General features: G+C 34.5%; 1 protein-coding gene and 1 long non-coding RNA gene across 9 annotated transcripts in view; one reads left to right on the plus strand and one right to left on the minus strand.

Annotated features, from left to right (window-relative positions):
* Positions 1 to 21105, minus strand: part of METTL15 (methyltransferase 15, mitochondrial 12S rRNA N4-cytidine) — a 259172-nt gene that overhangs the window by 231367 nt on the left and 6700 nt on the right. For 5 of the 8 annotated variants that reach the window (XR_005796943.1, XM_040495564.1, XM_040495566.1 and 2 more), the window contains exon 4: positions 655 to 731. The exons of 2 other annotated variants lie outside the window; for them this stretch is intronic. Coding sequence is in view for 5 of the 6 variants with exons in the window: in XM_040495564.1 (XP_040351498.1) it covers positions 655 to 731 (77 nt within the window). In the remaining variant the exon portion in view is untranslated. Of the gene's footprint in view, positions 1 to 654; positions 732 to 2627; positions 2752 to 21105 lie in introns of all 8 variants that reach the window. One more of the 8 variants, XM_040495568.1, reaches the window with a different exon arrangement.
* Positions 3092 to 4131, plus strand: LOC121043624 (uncharacterized). Its single transcript, XR_005796944.1, has 2 exons — positions 3092 to 3647; positions 3887 to 4131. It is a non-coding gene; the product is annotated as an uncharacterized LOC121043624 (long non-coding RNA).

Genomic DNA, 21105 nt, shown 5'->3' on the forward strand with positions numbered 1-21105 from the left:
ACGATCTCGCGGTCCGTGAGTTCGAGCCCCGCGTCGGGCTCCGGGCTGATGGCTCAGAGCCTGGAGCCTGTTTCCGATTCTGTGTCTCCCTCTCTCTCTGCCCCTCCCCTGTTCATGCTCTGTCTCTCTCTGTCCCAAAAATAAATAAACGTTGAAAAAAAAATTTAAAAAAAAAAATTTTAGAGCATATAAAAGATCCATAAGTAATTTGATATAACTTGAACATTTTCCCCATCATTAGATTAGAAAGAAAAAAGTACAAAAATGAATATCAAAGTATATGAGTATGCCTTTCTTCTGCAATCTAACAAAATCAATATAATAAAATGTTATGAAAACTGGGGGGAAATCTAAACAATTTCAAATGTTCAAGATAACCACAAATATCTATTCACAGACATGTTGATCTAAAGTCCACTGACCTGCATTGTAAATGAATAGAATCTAAAAGAGCTCTCATTTCTGAGTCATGAGAATAAATTAACATAACAAAAAGCAAAACCATCAAAGACTAATTGATGCATTTTGTCAATTTAATGTTTTTGTACTCTCCTAAAACACCATCAGTGCCACTTTAAATTACAGTCTAAAAACTTCTGTTGATGGTCAACACATCCCCAAGTCATCTAATATAATTAAATAATAAAGCCTTACCTATAAAATCTGATCAGGAAACTCATTTGAAAGAATTTAGTTTCCCCATTCACATTCTTACAGGAAATCATATATCCCTGATTTTAATAAAAAGAAAAACAGTGAATGCGTAATTTCTGTTCCGTTTTGAACTTTTACACAAAACATGAAAAAACAAAACCCCAAAGATTCATATAAAATGTCCATTGCAAAACAACAATTAAGTTTCTATCTCTAGCAGTAATATTATCTGAGGAAAAACTATACAAAATACGTGTCTGATTTTTAAGCATCTTGAAAATGTTTATAGCAAGCATACACATTCATGTTAATTTTCAGCAAATGACAATAAATTTACAAAAAACATACACCCTGAATGCCTCTCTTAAAACATCAAACTCTACTTTTCAATTTTGAACATTATGTATATGTAAGCTAAATTATTCTTATTTTAAATGTTCTCATTGACTATAAGTATGGTATAAAGTGTACCTTTTAGCAACATTCATTCATTTTGAGAGTAGACTAGTATTCCTAGTTAGTTTTCTGCTCTTAAATTTATTTCCTTATTTTCCTTTTTTTTTTTTTTTTTTTTACCAAATCTATACAATACCATCAATATATAAATATGGAAGAGAGGTTTATACCTCGATTAAAACAGTTGCCATAAGAAAATGCCTGGGTGGCTCAGTCAGTTAAGAGTCCAACTCTTGATTTCAGCTGAGGTTGGGATCTCACTATCCTGAGACCAAGCCTCAGTGGGCTTGGCACTCCGCCCTAGGCATGGAGTCTGCTTAAGATTCTCTCTCTCCCAGGTGCATGCATGCTCTCTCTCTCAAAAAAAGAAAAACAAAACAAAAAAAACAACGCCTACAGATCATTCAATGGAAACTCATATGCAGGAAGATCCTTTCTTTTTTCCATTAGGTATGAACATTATATATAATTCATCAAGTAGGTCCAAAAAGACAAAATTAAAATTCACAACTTAAGTAGGTATTCTGTTACTTAATTTACATGGAAATTAAGTCTCTGAAAGGTAATAAGTCAACTAATAGGTTGAATATTAGCCCAAAGCATTGAAGCTATAAACACATGGAAAGAAATACAACAAAATTCAAATAATGGACCAGAGATGGGTAACCTCTAGTTCAAAGCTGGCAATTCAAAACAGGGGGCACCTGGGTGACTCAGTCGTGAAGCATAAAACTTTGGCCCAGGTCATGATCTCTCCTTTCAGAGTTCGAGCCCTGGGTCAGGCTCTGGGCTGACAGCTTGCAGCCTGAAGCCTGTTTCGGATTCTGTGTGTCTCTCTCTGCCTCTCCCCTGCTCACGCGCTCGCTCTCTCTCTCTCTCTCTCTCTCTCTCAAAAATAAATATTAAAAAATAATTTAAACTGGGCAATTTCTTTGGAATTCCTTTTTGTAAATAAATCTGTCAAGATTAGTAGTGATATAGTATTAGTTTGATTAACTGGATCTATGTGGTAAAGTTTACTCTACATAAAGCAATAGCAATGTAAAGCTTTTAAATAAAGTCATTTTTTTTTTAATTTAAGTTTCTAGATTAAATAATGCATATATTGCAAGTGGGCGTTTTGGAATTTGGATGAAATGTTATTAATTATAGCAAGGGAAAAGTTAATTCTAAACATAAAGAAGAAAATAGTCCAGGTATTAAAGATGTTATAAATCATTTTTGCCTTTCACTTGAGCTGTTCACAGAGCCAGAAAACAACCTTTTCCTTCAAACCCCGGGCCAATGGGCCAAAAGTAATGAAGCAGATTAGACTAGGTAGCCATTCATTCCAACTTACTTTACATACCTACCAACTTCTCTAACCCTTTCTTTTTCTATCTCCCAAATTCTTTTACAGCTTTGATATTCAATGTGTTATCCAAGAACCTCTTTTATCTGCCTTAACAATCATATCTATTCTCAAGGGTTTAAATATCACTTGTGTGATATATTCAATCTCCATATCTAGTACCTACCTCTTTCTAGTCTCTTCTTTCTGCTGGTGAACATTTCAAATGAAAACCTTATCTCATCAAACCCAACTGTCCATCTTTCCATCTCTACCCCCAAATGAGTTTTAACTTCAGATTCCACACCAACCTGAAGGTAATGAGAAAGAGGAAATGACCAATGTTTCCAATCTCCAACAGGATAAAGTTCCTATGTTATTAGCATTCCTTAGACATTCCTTCATGTTCTGAACTTTTGCCTCCCTGAACAAATGTTGCCTTCTCTTGCTTTTTTGCCTTTCTACAAATAGTTCTCTCTAGCTAGAATGCCTTTCCTCTACTTATCCACTTAGAAAACTCTGAAAATGTATATAAGCTTTATATATCTTCTGTGAAACACCAGGCATAAGTGTTTCCTTACTATTAGCCCAAAGCAATCTATACATTATCTCTAAAATAGATACCTTTATTCCAGAGAGCTCTTTTACCACAGGTTATTTCTTTTCTGTATCCCCATTACCTAACACAGTGTCTAACATAAAAATAGTGTTTTAATAAGTATCAGTTTCATCCAGTGTTTTTACCTCCTAAATATCTCTCAGATCTATCCATTCCTCTCCAACTCCACAACCATCACTACTCATTAATTTTGGTCTTCATCCAACCACTTGCCACATCTCTCTCCTTAACATCTCTCTTACTAGCATCTTTCTTTTCATTCCTCCATTCAGTAATTATTTCGAAAAATATTTATGGGGCACCTTCTATGTGCCATACATTGTTTTCAGGGCTGAGGATAGGGTTGTAAAACCCAGCCAAAATCCAAGCTTTCATGAAGCTTATATTCTAGGATTCCACAGAGGAAGGGTATAAGACAAGGGTAACAGACAGTTAAGAAGCAAGATGAAAATTAAATATATACCATATATATTAGTGGTAAGTGCTGAAGAAAAAGAAAAAAAAGCAAGAAAAGAGGACATCAACTATTGGGGGGGGTGGTAGCTGAAATTTTAGATAGGGTAGCCAGGGAAGGGGGTCTCTAAAAAGGTGTTTTTTGGGGCGCCTGGGTGGCGCAGTCGGTTAAGCGTCCGACTTCAGCCAGGTCACGATCTCGCGGTCCGTGAGTTCGAGCCCCGTGTCAGGCTCTGGGCTGATGGCTCGGAGCCTGGAGCCTGTTTCCGATTCTGTGTCTCCCTCTCTCTCTGCCCCTCCCCCGTTCATGCTCTGTCTCTGTCTGTCCCATAAATAAATAAAAACGTTGAAAAAAAATTTTTTTTTAAAAAAAGGTGTTTTTTAAAGAAAGACCAGTAGTAAGGAAGCCAGTCATGTGGATAACTAGGCAATGAGTATTTGAGGCTTTTTTTGACTCAATAAATATGTTATCTACTTTCACCTACAAACTCCCCAATTTGCTTAGATTAGCTCTATGTTGTAAGTAAGTATGTAGCTCTTGCTGTAAGTCTGCATACTACAAAATGAAAACCTGAAGAAATAATTTAAAAAAAAAAAGGCATCTAGAAATACATAGCCATGTAGGGATTTAGATAAGGGAGAAATTAAAGCACTAAGAATATCACTGTTACACAGAACAGAAAAAGAATAAGTCAATTAAGAAAAGTTTAACTTAAATGCATATATTCTAAGGTAAGTAAGTTTGCATTTTTGAAAGATCAGATTTTAGAAGACTTTTATCCAAAAACCAATACAAAACAAGTGAACAAAAACAGTTATAATACTTAAAGTGGTAACTAAATATGCAATCACCCTAATTCAAAATCAAACATAAGTGTTAGCTATGGTTTGTTTTCTCATTTAATTAGTTCTTGTTTTCCCATTATCATAGAAGTACAGTGGAAAGGGCCCGAGGTATGCAACACTGTGGTTAACATCTTAAACTGACATAACGAACTAGACAGAAATGCAATATTGAATCCTATTTAAAACATAAATTAATATCTTAGTTTTCATATCACCATACAAATGAATATCTGCCTTTGCAGATCATAACTCAATTAGAGTTTGCTCCTATTTCAGCAAAATGAAAATCTATATTAACTTTGATATATCATTTAATATTAGTTTTGTCAACAGTCTCCTATCCTGAAACCTAGGCTGCTTCTCTCTTACCTTCAATAGGAAACTCTAAGCTATTTTTGGTGGGTACCAGATTATATTCTTGTTTCCTCAAATGGAAGAAAAATGTGTACCTTGCTATGCTCTGAATGTTTGTATCTACCCCAGATTCTTATGTTGAAATCCTAACCCCCAAAGATGATGGTATTAGGAGGTAAGGCCTTTGGGAAGTGCTTAAATCATGAGGATGGAGCCTTCATAAATGGGATTGGTGCCTTAAGAGAACCTGCAGAGAGATCCCTAGCCCCTTCCACCATGTGAGGACACAGCAAGAAGGTGCCTGCAATGAACCAGGAAGAAGTCCCTTGTCCTACCATGCTGGCACCACGATCCTGAACTTAAACCTCCAGAACTGTGAGAAATAAATTTATGTTGTTTATAAACTACCCAATCTATAGAGTTTTGTTATAGCAGTCCAAATAGACTGAGGCATATTCAAGCAGTTGGTCAATAAATATTTATTGATTAGCCATGAACAAAAGAACTTTCTAATTTTTATGGTTACATCTTCAGAAAAAATAATTCTGGCAAAAGTCATTCATTAATCATTTATAAAAAACAATTACTTTTGGATTTTTTTCCCATATATAATTATAAAACCAAATGTGTCAAGTAAGATAGCTTGGGTGTAATTAAAAAATTCAGAACAGAACACACAGAAAATAAAATGAACAAACAAAAAATGTAGTTTTAGATGGACACCAATTGCAAAAGGTTCAGAAATAATACATTCAGCATAATAGAGCCACAGTAGTGTCAATCTACTTGTGGAAGATTTTACAGGAACTGAAGAATCTGACACAACACCACTTCTCACCTCTGGCTTTCAGAAGGCATAGTCACGTTAAGCAGAACTGATTAAATGTCCCTGATATACGTTTCTCAAAGAATTTCTAATATATACTTTGAATGAATCCCGAAATAATTTTTTTGTTTTGTATGTTATGAATCATGCTTTAAGCTAATGGCTTTTCAGGGGAAAACTTTGTAACTTTAGAAAAATCTGGGCAGTTTCTGTTACTAACATATTACAAAAATAATCATTAACACAAGAAAACATTATAAAACATTTCTCTCTCATTGGTATCTCTATTCTCATTTCTAAAAATCTCATTTTGTATTTAAATTCTACAGTAGTCCTCCTTAGCAAGAGAAATTGGTTCATTCATTAAAGTGATTCACCATTTTGATCATTTTAAACTGAAGTAAAATCAAGTCTTTCTTTTTGTCATTGTTGTTACTTGAAATACGCATTACATACTGTGTAGTTTCATTCAGGTAAGAATAGGTCTATTCCCATGTGTTTCATACATATGTTTACAAACATATATACCAATGAAAGAAGGTGTTATTTGAATAACAGTTTATACACAGCTAAGCATATAGCTTTCACATATATGTCTACACATATGTGTAGAAACTTCTAATGAAAGAAGATGACACTTGAAAGACATTATACACCGTGGTTTCAGAGTGTGAAGCATACAGCTATTCCCATATGATTCTACACATACATTTACAAATACATGTATTTTAATGGCACAAAAATTGACACAAAGATCAATGGAACAGAATAGAAAACCCAGAAATAGACCCACAACTAAATGGGTTGTGGTTCAAAGCAGGAAAAAACATCCAATGGAAAAAAGATAGTCTTTTCAACAAATGGTGTTGGGAAAACTGGACAGCAACATGAAAAAGAATGAAACCGGACCACTTTCTTATAGCACACATGAAAACAAATTCAAAATGGATTAAAGACCTAAATGTAAGACAGGAAACCATTAAAATCCTAGAGGAGAGCACAGGCAGTAACCTCTCTGACATCGGCCATAGCAACTTCTTACTAGATATGTCTCCTGAGGCAAGGGAAACAAACTATTGGGACTTCATCAAAATAAAAAAACTTCTGCACAGTGAAAGAAACAATCAGCAAAAGTAAAAGGTAACCTACGGAATGGAAGAAGTTATTTGCAAATGACACATCTGACAAAGGGCCAATACCCAAAATATGTAAAGAACTTATAAAACTCAACACCCAAAAACCAAATAATCCAGTTAAAAAATGGACGAATAGGCATTTTTCCAAGAAAACATGCAGATGGCCAGCAGATACTTGAAAAGATGTTCAACATCACTGATTGTCAGGGAAATACAAATCCAAACTACAGTGAGATATCACCTCACACCAGTCAGAATGGTAAACTTAACAAAAAGAAACAACAGGTGTTGGCAAGGATGCAGAGGAAGTCCTTCTATTTAACAATGTTGGTTTCATACATATGGCTCAAAGAAGAAATCATCTTAGTGATGATATCCTATATTGGTGGAAAAGTTAGTCTTCATAGGACAATTATGAAGGTCATTTTTAAAAAGGGGGTGGGGGAGAATAAACTCAATTTTTTCATGATTTCTGCTGCAAATAAACAGTAAAATCAAAACACAGAGAAGAGGCATATGGTAGTAAGGTGTAGGAGAAAGAACTGAAAACATATAAAAGATGGAAATTCATGAAGCTGTTTCTCTCTTTAGTATTAATACTGTTCTTCAAATCATCCTCTTAACAGTTTCCTTCCCTTGACCCTATCCTTTCCCTCCACCTTCATTTCTAAGCCTTAGTCACTTAATGGCTCTAGTCAATTTATCCTATAACTTTATTACATGAATATATCTCCCTCTCCTGTCATTAGAAATACAAAGTTTCCTTGCCAGAATGAAAGATCGATCTTGAAACAAGCTCTGAAAAACCTAGAAAGTAGACCAAAGAGATGTGTCAGGACCCCTTGCAGAGTGTTGTGATGGCAAAAGCAGCATAATGTGCTCTGAATGACTGAGTACTAACATAGTCCCTAGAGAGCTTGGGAAACTAGTTATCTATTTTCTAAGGATATTAGGCCAAAATGGCTGACGTAAGGGATTAAGGGACCAAATACAGATCCTGAAGATCTTGTAGTCTGAACACTAGATACAAGGGAACTAACACTAATAGTGGAGTTAAAAAGCATACTGCATAATCTGATTATTAGCTAGAAGCATTCAAATCCAACAAATATCATTTATTACTACATGGTTCCAGTAGCACAGAAGCACTGGAAATATTTCCTTTCCTACTTTCTACATTTAACATGGTACTTTGTACAAAAAGCTACTGAGATCAGACCTAATGAAAAGCACAGACAATATATGAAAGTGCTTTGCCAACAGTAAAAACTTACATAATTCTATGCTATTATTATTAATAATATTCTTCCTAGCAAACACTGGCCTCATGTGGAAAAACCTCCATCTTTATGAATATATTCAATATCCAGAGTTAACTTACTTGCTTTCCAGAAAGAAAAAAACATACAACAAAAGAAAAAGCTAGGTTTTGTTTGGAAATTTAATTATAAATATAGAAAAATACTGTATGCCACTCAGAGAAAATAAATATGACAAAGATAAAATATATGCTTAAATTAGTATGAAATGTGATATAATGACAACTCATATACTGAGGACCAAACAAGTGCAATGTTTACACAGAACAAGAAGAAAAATAAGTAACTATAAAAAAATGCACATAAACACTTTCTAAAACGACATTCATCAAAGTAAATAAAACCTGGGGCGCCTGGGTGGCGCAGTCGGTTAAGCGTCCGACTTCAGCCAGGTCACGATCTCGCGGTCCGTGAGTTCAAGCCCCGCGTCAGGCTCTGGGCTGATGGCTCAGAGCCTGGAGCCTGTTTCCGATTCTGTGTCTCCCTCTCTCTCTGCCCCTCCCCCGTTCATGCTCTGTCTCTCTCTGTCCCAAAAATAAATAAACGTTGAAAAAAAAAAAGTAAATAAAACCTTTAAAGGCACATTACCTCCTGGTAAATGGTATTTGTTTCACCCAAGAGAAACAAAAACTAGCACCCGCAAAAAAGAAGAGAGAGAGGGTTCACAGAACATTACAAGAAGATGAGTCATCATAAAGCTTTGCAACTTGGTTTATTATAAAATAACATTTTAAGTATGCTACTTACAGCTCAGTAGTTTGTTATATGAGGAGAAAGTAGTGTAGGAAGAATAAAATAAAATATTATGAGAACTTACAAGGTCAAGGTATACTTCCTACCACTCTTAAAAACAGTATGGGACTTAGAAAAACAATAGGAAAAGAGAGAACCACTGAACCTAGCCTCTTGCAGTAACTATGATTAGACTATTGATTAAGGACTAGTGCTGACTGACCTAAATAGAGAGTAACCAGTACCCAGGATGACTCATGAGAATGTGTTTTGGGAACAAAAAAAGTCCTATTTCTCCTGTTTTCTTTGAGCTTCCATTCTAGAATGGACCTCTGTTTTCTTCCTGGGTCTCTATTTACTGAACTAAAAGAATGACTCTTAAATAAATTTTAAAAATCAGTACATAAAGCTGACTTTTAGACATGGTGGAACATCATTTTTCACAACCACAGAAACATATTTATTTGGGGGGTTTTAACTGGACCAGTGATTTTTAAAACTGTAGTTCCTGACTATCATTTAAGATGAATTTAAAATTTAAAAATCTTTATTCTTATATTTTAATAGTAACAATGTAATAAAGATTCAGCTTCTGGACTACAAAAATGACCAAATTGTAGGACGATAATGTGAAGACATTGGATAGACCAAACAATCAAGTTAAGTAATTGGCCTTATTTTTCCTATGCCCTCTTTGATTGTAAACTCTAATGAAAAAAATTATATTCAGTGATAAAAATGCATTAATTCACTGGTAAAAAAGCAAGAATATTCTCATGGATGTTGAACTTAAAGGAAAGGGTGGATATACATGCAAGAAATATACAGCACTTATTAAAGATTTCAATATGAAAATTAATATATGTATTATTTACATAAATGTGTACAAAAATACATATATGTAAAATAAGTATTTTAAATAGTATCATTATGAAAAATAAGCATAAACAAGTTATTTTCCTTTTAGTTTTAAGTGACACATTTATATCAAAAACTTTAAAGGAATTGTTAAAGAAACTAACATTTTAGGTATGACTGAATAGCTCATTTCGTTACAAAAGCTTTATTCCTTCATATAAACCCAGTAAAAATTTAAAAAGTAACCAGAAAACTTCTTTCTGCATCAATTCTCAACATTTTTTATAACGAGACACAAGCAAGCATTTTATAAATAACATTAACTATATAAATTCCCATTGAAAACATTATATTAAATTTACCACTGGGTTCCATACTCCCATATGCTCCACCTCAAAGCTCTAAGAGGAATTTCTAAATTTGACAGTCTAAGTAGATGGGATTTACTAATAATACACATTAACATTTTCATAAACGATAAATTTTATTGAGAATATTTGAAAAGAAGGGGTACCTGGGTGGCTCAGTCTGTTAAGCAACTGACTTCGGCTCAGGTCATGATCCCATGGTTCCTAGGTTCGAGCCCCACATCGGGCTCCATGCTGACAGCTGAGAGCCTGAAGCCTGCTTTGGATTCTGTGTCTCCCTCTCTCTCTGCCCCTCCCCAGCTCATGCTTGCCTCTCTGTGTCTCAAAAATGAATAAACGTTAAAAAAAATTTTTAAAATATTTGTAAAGAAAATATTTTAATAAATGATCAAAAAATATAAGGATTTAACATTTGTCTATTTTACGTTTACTACTGTTGACTCCCTATAAGACTTTAAATACTTTAACAATATGTTCATCACATCATCAGGTAGTGTAGCTTTCTATAAATGCTTAATAGTTCAAGTGAAAGATAACAAAATAAATGTCACTAATAAAATATTACATATAATAAGCACAAAGCTAATCATGAAATTCAGTACTAATAAGATTCTTAAATATATATTAAAGACATATTTTGGAAGTACACATAGAAAAATCTGCAAGTATACAGGCTTTGTGCTGTTAGCTCAGAACCTGGAGCCTGTTTCAGATTGTCTGTCAGTCTCTCTCTCTCTGCCCCTCCCCCACTTGAGCTCTGTCTCTCTCTCTCTCTCTCAAAAATAAACATTAAAAATTTTTTTTAAAATAAAAATCTGCAAGTATAAAATTTGCAAAAGAAAAATAAAAAAGCGACAAATTCATTTTACTTGCAAGCTTCATATTAGACAATCGTCTATACCTAGAACCATAAAGTAATATAAGAACTGTGCTTTCTTCAAAAAGGTAACTTGCTTTAAAAACAGTTTTATTGTGCTAAAATACACATAAGAAAAAAACTTACCATATTAACCATTTTTAAGTATACATTCAATGGTAGATATTAAATACATTCATAATGCTGTGCAACCGTCACCCCCATCCACCTACATAACTTATTTTATCTTATCAAACTGAAACTCTGTACCAATTGAACAATAAATCCCTATTCCTCCCAACCCTTGGCCACTACCATTCTACTTTCAGTCTTTATAACTCTGACTACACTAAATACTTCACGCAAGCACAATCATCTAGTATCTTTTTATGACTGGCTTATTTCACTTAGCAAAATGTCTTCAAGACTCATCCATGCTGTTGAAAACAGCAGAATTGTTTCCCTTTTTAAGGCTGAATAACACTCCCTGTATATATATGCCACATTTTGTTTATCCATTTATCCATTAATGAAAACTTGAGTTAAATCCACATTTTAGTTTTTGTGAATAATGCTGCAATAAACATGGGTATACAAATACTGCTTCAAGAACCTTCTTTCAATTCTCTTGCATATATACCCACTGTGTCTCCCTCTCTCAGTGTAATTGCTGAATCATACAGTAAGTCTATTTTTAATTTTTTGTGGAAACACCATCTTACTTTCCACAGCAGTTCTACCATTTTCCATTCCCACCAACAAAACACAAGGATTCCAATATCTCTACATCCTTACCAACACTGGTTTTCTGGAGTTTTTTGGATAGTAGCCATCTAATGGGTATGAGGTTAAACCTCATTGTGGTTTTGACTTGCATTTCCCAAATGATTAGTGATATCAAGCGTATTTTCATTCAGATATCATCTTTGGAGAAATGTCTTTTCAAGTCCATTTTGAATTGGGTTGTTTTTGCTGTTAAGTTTTAGAAGTTCTCTATATATTCTGGATATTAAACTCCTATCAGATATATGATTTGCAAATATTTTCTGCCATTCTGTGGGCTGCCTTTTTACTCTGTGGATAGTGTCTTTTGATGCACAATTTGTTTTTTAATTTTCATAAAGTACAATTTGTCTATTTTTTTTCTTTTGCTACCTGTGCCTTTGGTATTATATCCAAGAAATCACTGCCAAATCCAATGTTATAAAGGTTTGTCTTAATGTTTTCTTCTAAGAATTGTATGGTTTTAGGTGTTATATTTAAGTCTTTGATCCATTTTTTGAGTTGATTTCTGTATATGGTGTTAGGGAACGGTTCCACTTCATCCTTCTGCATGTGGATATACAGTTTTCCAGCACCACTTGTTGAAGACTGCCCTTTCCCTCTTGAATGGTTTTGGTACTTGAATGGTTTTGTTAAAAATCATTTGACCATATATTTAGGGGTATATTTCTGGGCTCTCTAGTCTATTCCATTTGTTTACATGCCTGACTTTACACTAGTACCAGTTTTGATTACAGTAGCTTTGTAGTAATTTTGAAGTAACAAAGTATGAGTCCTCCAGTTTTGTCTTTTTCAAAATTGTTTTGACCCTTCAGGATCCCTTGAGATTCCATATAAATTTTAGGACAGATTTATCTATTTCTTCAAAAACATCATTGGGACTTCGATAAGGAATGCATTGCACCTGTAGATTCCTTTGGATAGTATTGACATTAACAATATTAAGTGTTCTAATCCATTTATACAGGATGTTTTTCATTTTTGTTAGGTCTTCTTTAATTTCTTTCAGCAATGTTTTATAGTTTTCAGTGTACAAGTCTTTCACCTCTTTGGTGAAGTTAATTCCTAAGCATTTTTTTATGCTATTGTAAATGTAACTGTTTTTATAATTTCCTTTTCAGATGGTTGATTGCTCACGTACAGTGATTTTTGTGTGTTGACTTTGTATCCTGCTACTTTACTGAATTTATTTGTTCTTATAGGTTCTTTTTCTTTTCCTTTTTTTTGTTGGGGGGGGAGCCCATATAGTTTTCTATATATAAGAGCACATCATCTGCAGATAATTTTACTTCCCCTTTCCAATTCAGATAACTTTTCTTTTTCTTGCCTGACTGCTCTAGCTAGAACTCCCAGTACTATGCTGAACAGAAGTGGTGAAAGCAGACTTCCTTGCCTTGTTCCCAAGCTTAGAGGAAACACTTTGTCTTTCACTATTGAGTATGATGATCACTGTAGGTTTTTCATTTAAGACTTTTGTTAATTAAGGTAGTTTCCTTCTATTTCTAGTTTATTGAGTGTTTTATCATGAAAGGGTGTTGAATTTTGTCAAATGCTTTTACTGCACCAATTGAAATGATGTGGGTTTTCTCATTCTGTTGATATTACAGATTACATTAATTTTTGTATGCTAAACCCTCCTTGCATTCCAGGAATAAAGCCCACCTGGTCCTTTTAATATGCTACCTAATTCTCTTTGTTAGCATTCTGTTGAGGATTTTAGTGTCCATGTTTATAAGGGATTTGGGGCTATAGTTTTCTTGTAGTGTCTTTGGTGTAAGATAATTCTGGCCTCATAAAATGAGTTAGGAAGTATTCCCTCCTCTTCAACGTGTTTGGAAAAGCCTGAGGTGCTATTAATTATTCTTTAAACATTTGTAGAATTCACCAGTGAAGTCATCAGGTCCAGGGCTTTTCTTTGTCAATAGATTTTCTTATTAGTGATTTAATATCCTGAATAGTAATAGGTCTATCCTTATTTTCTATTTCTTCATGGTTCAGTAGGTTTGGTAGGTTTGTTTTGTTGGGTTTTTTTTGTTGTTGTTGTTGTTTTGTTTTTTAAGCAGGCTTCACACCCAGCAAGGAACCTAACACAGGGCCCTAACCTATGACCCCAAAATCAATACCCGAGCTGAGATCAAGAATCAGACGCTCAACCGATACACTCAGGTGCCCCTAGTCTTGGTAGGTTTTGTGTTTCTACAAATTTGTCTAGTTCACCTAGGTTATCCAATTTGTTGGCATACAACTGTTCATAGTGCTCTCATATAATCCTATTTCTGCAAAATTGGTAGTAATTGTCCCCATTTTCAGTCTCGTAATTTGGGCCATCTCTTCCTTTTTTAATTGTCCCTCTAGCTAAGATTGTCAATTGTGCTGATCTCTTCAATCTGGCTTCACTGATTTTCTCTATTGGTTTTCTATTTCCTATATCATTTAACAGTGCTCTAATCTTTAATTTCTTTCCCTCAGCTAACTTTGGGTTTAATTTATTCTTTTTATTTAGTTCCTTAAGTTATAAACTTAGATTGTTGATTTGAGATCTTAACTGAAGTATAGTTGACATACAATATTACTTTGAGGTGTACAACAGCAATTCAACATTTATATACGTTACAAAATGCGCTTATATACATTATGGAAGATTTGGCACCTTTCTTGATTTTTAATGTAAGCAATTTATAAATTTCTCCCTTAGCACAAATTTCACTGTGTCCCATAAATTTTAGTATGTTGTATTTTTTTTCATTCCTAAGTATTTCCTAATTTCCCTTGTGACTTCTTTGATCTTCTTTGACTTCTTAGTTGTTTAGGAGTATGTTGTTTAATTTCCACAAATTCATGAATTTTCCAGTTACCATATGTTCTATCCCAGAAAATGTCCCACGTGCACTTGAGACAAACGTGTATGCTATACGTTTGTGTTCTGTATACATCTGTTAAGCCTAGTAAGTTTACTGTGTTAAAGCCTCTACTTCTTTATTAATATTTGTTCTCGTTATTGGAGAGGCTATTTTGAGTGAGGTATTAAAATCTCTAACTATTATCATAGCACTATTTCTCCCTTTAATTCTGTCAGGTTTGGGGGCACCTGAGTGGCTCAGTCAGTTGAACTCTTGATTTTGGCTCAGTCATGATCCCAGGGTCATGGGACTGAGTCCGTGTCAGGCTCCATGGTAAGCATGGAACTTGCTTGGGATTCTCTCTGGCCCCTCACCCCCACTCTGTCTCTCAAAAATAAAAATAAAAATAAAAATTCTGTCAAGTTTTGCTTCATATAATTTGATGGCCTGGCACTAGGCACATGAATATTTATTAATATATAGTGTCCTTTTTAATCTAATTAAAAATTCTCTTGCCACCTCAATTTAACTACAAATTAAGCTGAGGGGCACCTAAGTGACTCAGTGAGTTAAGTGTCCAACTCTTGGTTTCAACTCAGGTCATGATCTCACAGTGATGGGACTGAGCCCCACATCAGGCTTCGCACGGAGCATGAAGCCTACTTAGAATTCTCCCCCACCCCTGCCCTCTAGCCCCCTTGCATACACACTTTCTCTCTAAAATAAAATAAAAATAAATTTTTAAAAATTTAAGCAGATTTCAGGAAGACTGTTTAAAAAAATTTACATTTTATAAATTATAAATTATAATTTACCTTTGTGAATCCAAATTATGCAAACAAAAAAAAAATTTTTAATTAAAAAAAAGTGGGGGAGGCACCTGGGTGGCTCAGCCAGTTAAGTGTCTAACTTCAGCTCAACTCATACTCTCACCGCAGTTTGTGAGTTCAGGCCCCACACTGGGCTCTGTGCTGACAGCTAGCAGGCTGGAGTCAGCTTCAGATCTTGTGTCTCCCTCTCTCTCTGCCCCTCCCCTACTTTTGCTCTGTCTCTCTTTCTCAAAACTAAATAAACATTTAAAAAAATTTTTGAGGGGCGCCTGGGTGGCGCAGTCGGTTGAGCGTCCGACTTCAGCCAGGTCACGATCTCGCGGTCCGTGAGTTCAAGCCCCGCGTCAGGCTCTGGGCTGATGGCTCAGAGCCTGGAGCCTGTTTCCGATTCTGTGTCTCCCTCTCTCTCTGCCCCTCCCCCGTTAATGCTCTGTCTCTCTCTGTCCCAAAAATAAATAAATGTTGAAAAACAAAAATTAAAATAAATAAATAAATAAAATAAAATTTTTGAAATTATGCAAAAAAAAAAAAAAAAAGACACAGATGTTGATTTTGAAGTTTTGCACTCAACAAAATGCCTCTGTTCCGTAACTGACTCTGTCACAACTAAATTATATAAACAAATTTACACTATGTAATGCTGTTTTTATCTGTCTTATGTTTGGGATTATTTATTAGAGAGAGAAAAAAGAATTCTGTTGTTAAATAATGTATGAAAAACAATATTCTATGGCTATACCATGGTACTTCCTAGGGCAGAGAAACATAAAACAAAGATTTTAGCTAGGGAACATCAAATGAACAAAGACAAAAGAACTCTACAGACCATACTGATTTTCAGAAACGTAAGGCAAAAATTCTGCCATTATATAATTCACAGATATCTCATGGCATCATGAGAATCATCCCTGGTATTGGTCATACCAGCTGAAGAGCACTAGCTATTCATATTTCTCCCTAAGGCTACAGTGACATTAGGTTGGTAGGCTGAAATGGCCTATAATAGGAATACATATATCATGAAAATCTGTAAACAAAATAAATCAAGGTTTTTTGTTTTTGGTTTTTTTTTTTAACGTTTATTTATTTTTGAGACAGAGAGAGACAGAGCATGAACAGGGGAGGGTCAGAGACAGAGGGAGACACAGAATCCGAAACAGGCTCCAGGCTCTGAGCTGTCAGCACAGAGCCCGACATGGGGCTTGAACTCATGGACTGTGAGATCATGACCTGAGCCGAAGTCGGACGCTTAACCAACTGAGCCACCCAGACGCCCCTTGTTTTTGTTTTTAAAGCTACACCACACCCTGACTCTCAGACCAGGCACTAAATATTTACCAGTGTAACACTGGAAGTATCACACTGCAGAAAGTATTTTGATGCAAAGTTCACTTAATTAGCTACCTCATTTTTTAAGATGGAAACATTATTTTTTTCAAATAATTGGTAGAATGCAATGTAAAATAAAAATTTACTTCAAAGAAACCTATACTTTAAAAAATATGGGAGGGGCACCTGGGTGGCTCAGTCGGTTAAGCGTCCAACTTTGGCTCAAGTCATGATCTTGCGGTCCATGAGTTGAAGCCCCACATCAGGCTCTGTACTGACAGCTCAGAGCCTGGAGCCTGTTTCAGCTTCTGTGTCTCCCTCCCTCTCTCTGCCCCTCCCCTGCTCACACTCTCTCTGTCTTTGAGAAATGAATAAACCTTAAAAAAAAAAAATTAAAAAAATATATGGGAGAGGAAGCACTACATTTAGACAGTCCACTCCATCTGAAATTTTAATAGTCCTTCCTAAAAAAAAAAAAAAAAAAAAAGGCAACTCCCTACAGGAGCTATGGCACTGGTCCTGTCTCTCAGAAAAGTTCCTTTTTAAATAATTTGAGGTCAAACAAAATAAACTCCTCCTCTCTGTGACCAATCAGCCTTCAATTGTTTAAGACAGCAAACATATAGTCTCAGGATTTTCTCTTTGATGTTTACTCTACATTAAAGATTATAAAGATTTTCAAGTAAAATATTGCTCCTGATCTTAAGAAAAATCCATTATACAGGGAATAATGAATCTTTTTATAAAGAAAATTATAACTGGTACCGGGACAACTTCAGTAAATCTAGTAATTATGAAATTAATATTAAATGTTAGAATATCAAAATAGCAAGATAATTATTTCGAGTACATATGAAACCAACCTTACAACCTTACTCTGATATTTATCATAATTGATTTTGCATCAGTTTAGATATCAGCTCATTTTCTCAGTCCTTGTATCTACTCCCTCACCAGGGACTAGGCCTGTCACACTGAAGTTGGAATCATATAAAGTCTTGAGCCCAAGAAGCAACCTTAGTACCCAAGGGACATTCTTTTTATTTGTGCCTCTCATCTGTCCTTCAATTTGACTTTTACTCATTCACTTAAAAAATCATTATAAAACCCACCATGTTGTAGGCCTGTGCCAGGCACTGGAGATATAATGGAAAAACAAAAAGACAAAAAAACACACCTATGACTTCATAGAGGACAGTCTGTTAGGAGAAATGTCCACTGAACAAATAATGTCATTAAAAAATTATAATTATCAATTATTATTAACGCTATGAAAGAAAAACATATGACTCAATGAATGTATAACAAAGAGACCTGCCACCTCTGGAGCCTTAGAAAAAATTTGCCTGATAAAGTGAAATTTGACTCAAGACCAGAAATATGACGATAAGGAGACTTCAATAGTGCAAAGGAAACTACTTTTTCAATTCCAGACATATTGGTTTCACCTTTCCTGAACTTTTGTTTCCACCTTTGTTATCTCTTGGTATTTTTTTCCTAAATTTTATTGTATCTAGCTAGCTACCAGCTCTGACCCTTACTATCCCCCCTAATAATAACAGCTAATATTTATTGAGTTCATACTACTTGGAAGATATCATTATAAGCAATTTACATATGTGAACTCACCTAATCCTTACAATGACCAGGTGGTACGTCATATTTCCCCATTTTACAGATGAAGAATCTGAGGCACAGTCATGATAAGCTACTTGCCCAAAATTACACAGCTACTGGTACTAGTCCTTGCATGTCCATCACTTGCCTCATAACCTATCACTCTCACAGAAACCTCAAGGCACCAAACTAAACTGGCACTACTACTAGGAAAAAAATAAATATCAAGTCTCCTATATCCTCCAAATTGCTACCATCTTCAACTAGGCAGGGTCATGCTTTTTCTCCACTTTTCAGAAATTAGGAATGAAAAACTGACCACAGTAGCCAACACTAAACCATCTCCAGAAGCAAGAAAAAATGTTTACAATAATATATTCTTACAAAAAGTTATTCACCCAGAATATGAAATAATGGAAACTTGCCAAGGAGAAAGAATTATAATTTATTCAATCCCTTCTATACCTCCCAAAGGAAAGGAAGAACTTTTTTTTTCTTTTAATCCAAATTTATAAATATTTTGCATGTATTTGCAATAGTAATATAAATTAGTAACAGTAAATTGGTTATGATATAGAAGAAATTCCCCTAAATTAGCTTGAAGTAAGCAACTTTTAAATGTTAAAGAAAAAAAAATTACTATTAAATGAACAAGGCCTCATTGAAAACTATATTTAGATATTTTTAAGGTTCCTGTTATGATCAAAACTTTCATTTGTTAATTCACCATTGAAGGTGATGTGAAAAACAGTAATTATGTGGGTGATTGATACAAGTGAGTGTATGACTCATAGTTTGCAAAAGAAAATGATTTGGGGGAAAAGGCTCAGGAAGAAAGAAGCAAATAATGGATTCTGGAAGAAATGAAGACCTTTCCTGTCCAAGAACTGTCACCAGTTCTTTATTACTTGAAGATTAAGGGAATAGTGAATAAAGCTGTCTGCCAGACAGCAGAAAAGGTAAGAAATAACGTTGTCTCTAAATGTACCTCACATGAAAATTTTCAAATATAACATTTATAAAATTAAACTTTCTATAAAAAGTTACCAGAAAACCCAACTCAAATCAGAACAATGGAAATGTCAAAATAAACCAACATTACATTTGTCAGGAACCTGAACAAATGAAACAGCAAGATAGGTCAAGTTGTAAAATTGTCTCATTTTATTCCACTTGGTTTTAGAACAAAGGCAGATCCAATACTGATTTAGTAGGAGACTTTGTGGGGTTTATTTTTGTTTGGCTATTTTTCTACTTTAGTTATTACAAAATAAATATTTAGTTTTTGTTACTAAGTGTCAGCAAATTTATACAACGAGCTTTAGTTTCTGGTTCCAGAGGTCAAATTCAAGCCACTAAATTCAGTTCCACTTTTTTACTAACTGCCCCTTCCCTCTCCTATAGATCTCAAATAGATCATATATATTTACATGTACTTTTTCTTAGACTCACATTAAGGTATGGGTATTAATTGCTATCCTTGCATTATGAATCTTTACAGAAAATGAAGAGAATTTCATTTTAAGTCGTATTTAACAGGAAGTTTGATCCAATTTTTTAATTTATATTTTCATGTATACTTTAGAGTCCCTACTATATGACAGCATTGACCTAGATGCTTTGTACACATAATCTCATCTAAGAATACTGGATTTACCTTGTTATATATATGCTGCCTAAGGATAAGATAAATGAATATTTTTGTGGTAAAGCAACCTAAGTCATATTAATGATGGCTTTCACATGAGCAACATCCACCCATTCCAGCATACCTTATGTGTATAGCTTAGAACTTAGTTCATGAAAACTATCTGATGTAACTTGAGCATGTCTCAAAAAAAATAAATAAATAAAAAATAAAAAGAGCTGTGTGTGTGAATGTATGTACACACTTGTGTGTTAGATGACGTATTCAAACCTAGGAAGTCCAATTATAGAATCTTTGCTCTTAACCATTAAGCCACTATATCCTGGAAAAGAACCAAGGTGTGACTTTTAAACGTACATAACTGATTTAGGGAATAGTAACTTCTAAAATAAGAGATCATATTTCTGAAGTCAGTAAGCTAAGTATCAGCATTAGGTTATAAGAACACATGTGATGAAAATTTACTATGACAAAAGGTTTTTTTTTTTTTCTCTCTTGTGAATGAGCTTAATTTCCAGAAATTCTAGCTTTATCATATTGGATATTATATTACCTAACATTTTTGTGATCTCTTTATAGAGTTTAAAGCATTTTTGTATCTAAAACCTTATATAATCCTGCCAGCAACACTATAAATAAGTCAAGTATGATGGTTAATTTTATGTCAACTTTGCTGGGCCATAATACCCAGACATTTGGCCAAACATTATTATTCAGGATGTTTCTGTCAAGGTTTTTTTGGGGGGAGTGAGATTAAATTTTAAATTACTGGACTGAGTAAAGCAGATTACTCTCCATAATGTGGGTGGTCCCATCCAATTAGTGAAAAGCCTTAATAGAACAAAGACTGACATCGTGAAAACAAGAAGAATTCTGCTAGGAAATTGCAGACTCAATTTGGACTCAGATTTCTTACTTGGGTCTCCAGCCTGTCAGCCTACTGTACACATTTTGGACTTACCAGTCCTCTTTAACTGAGGATTGCTATTCCTCAGATAAATACCTCAGATTCAATTCCTCAAAATCAATCATTCAATCTCTTTTCCACCTCACGCATGTGTGCACACACATATGTACTCACATACATGCACATGTACATACACATATACATGCATCCACACAAACACACACATCCTGTTGGTCTTATTTCTCTGGAGAACTCTAAATCAAAAAGCAGGGTAGTTGAAAAGTCTAACAAAACAAGAAAACAGGAATTCATATCCTTATCTTTGTCTATAGTCATTCTTAAAA

The sequence above is a fragment of the Herpailurus yagouaroundi genome, unplaced genomic scaffold (assembly GCF_014898765.1).
Source record: "Herpailurus yagouaroundi ecotype Mexico unplaced genomic scaffold, PumYag 187, whole genome shotgun sequence".
Lineage (NCBI taxonomy): Eukaryota > Metazoa > Chordata > Mammalia > Carnivora > Felidae > Herpailurus > Herpailurus yagouaroundi.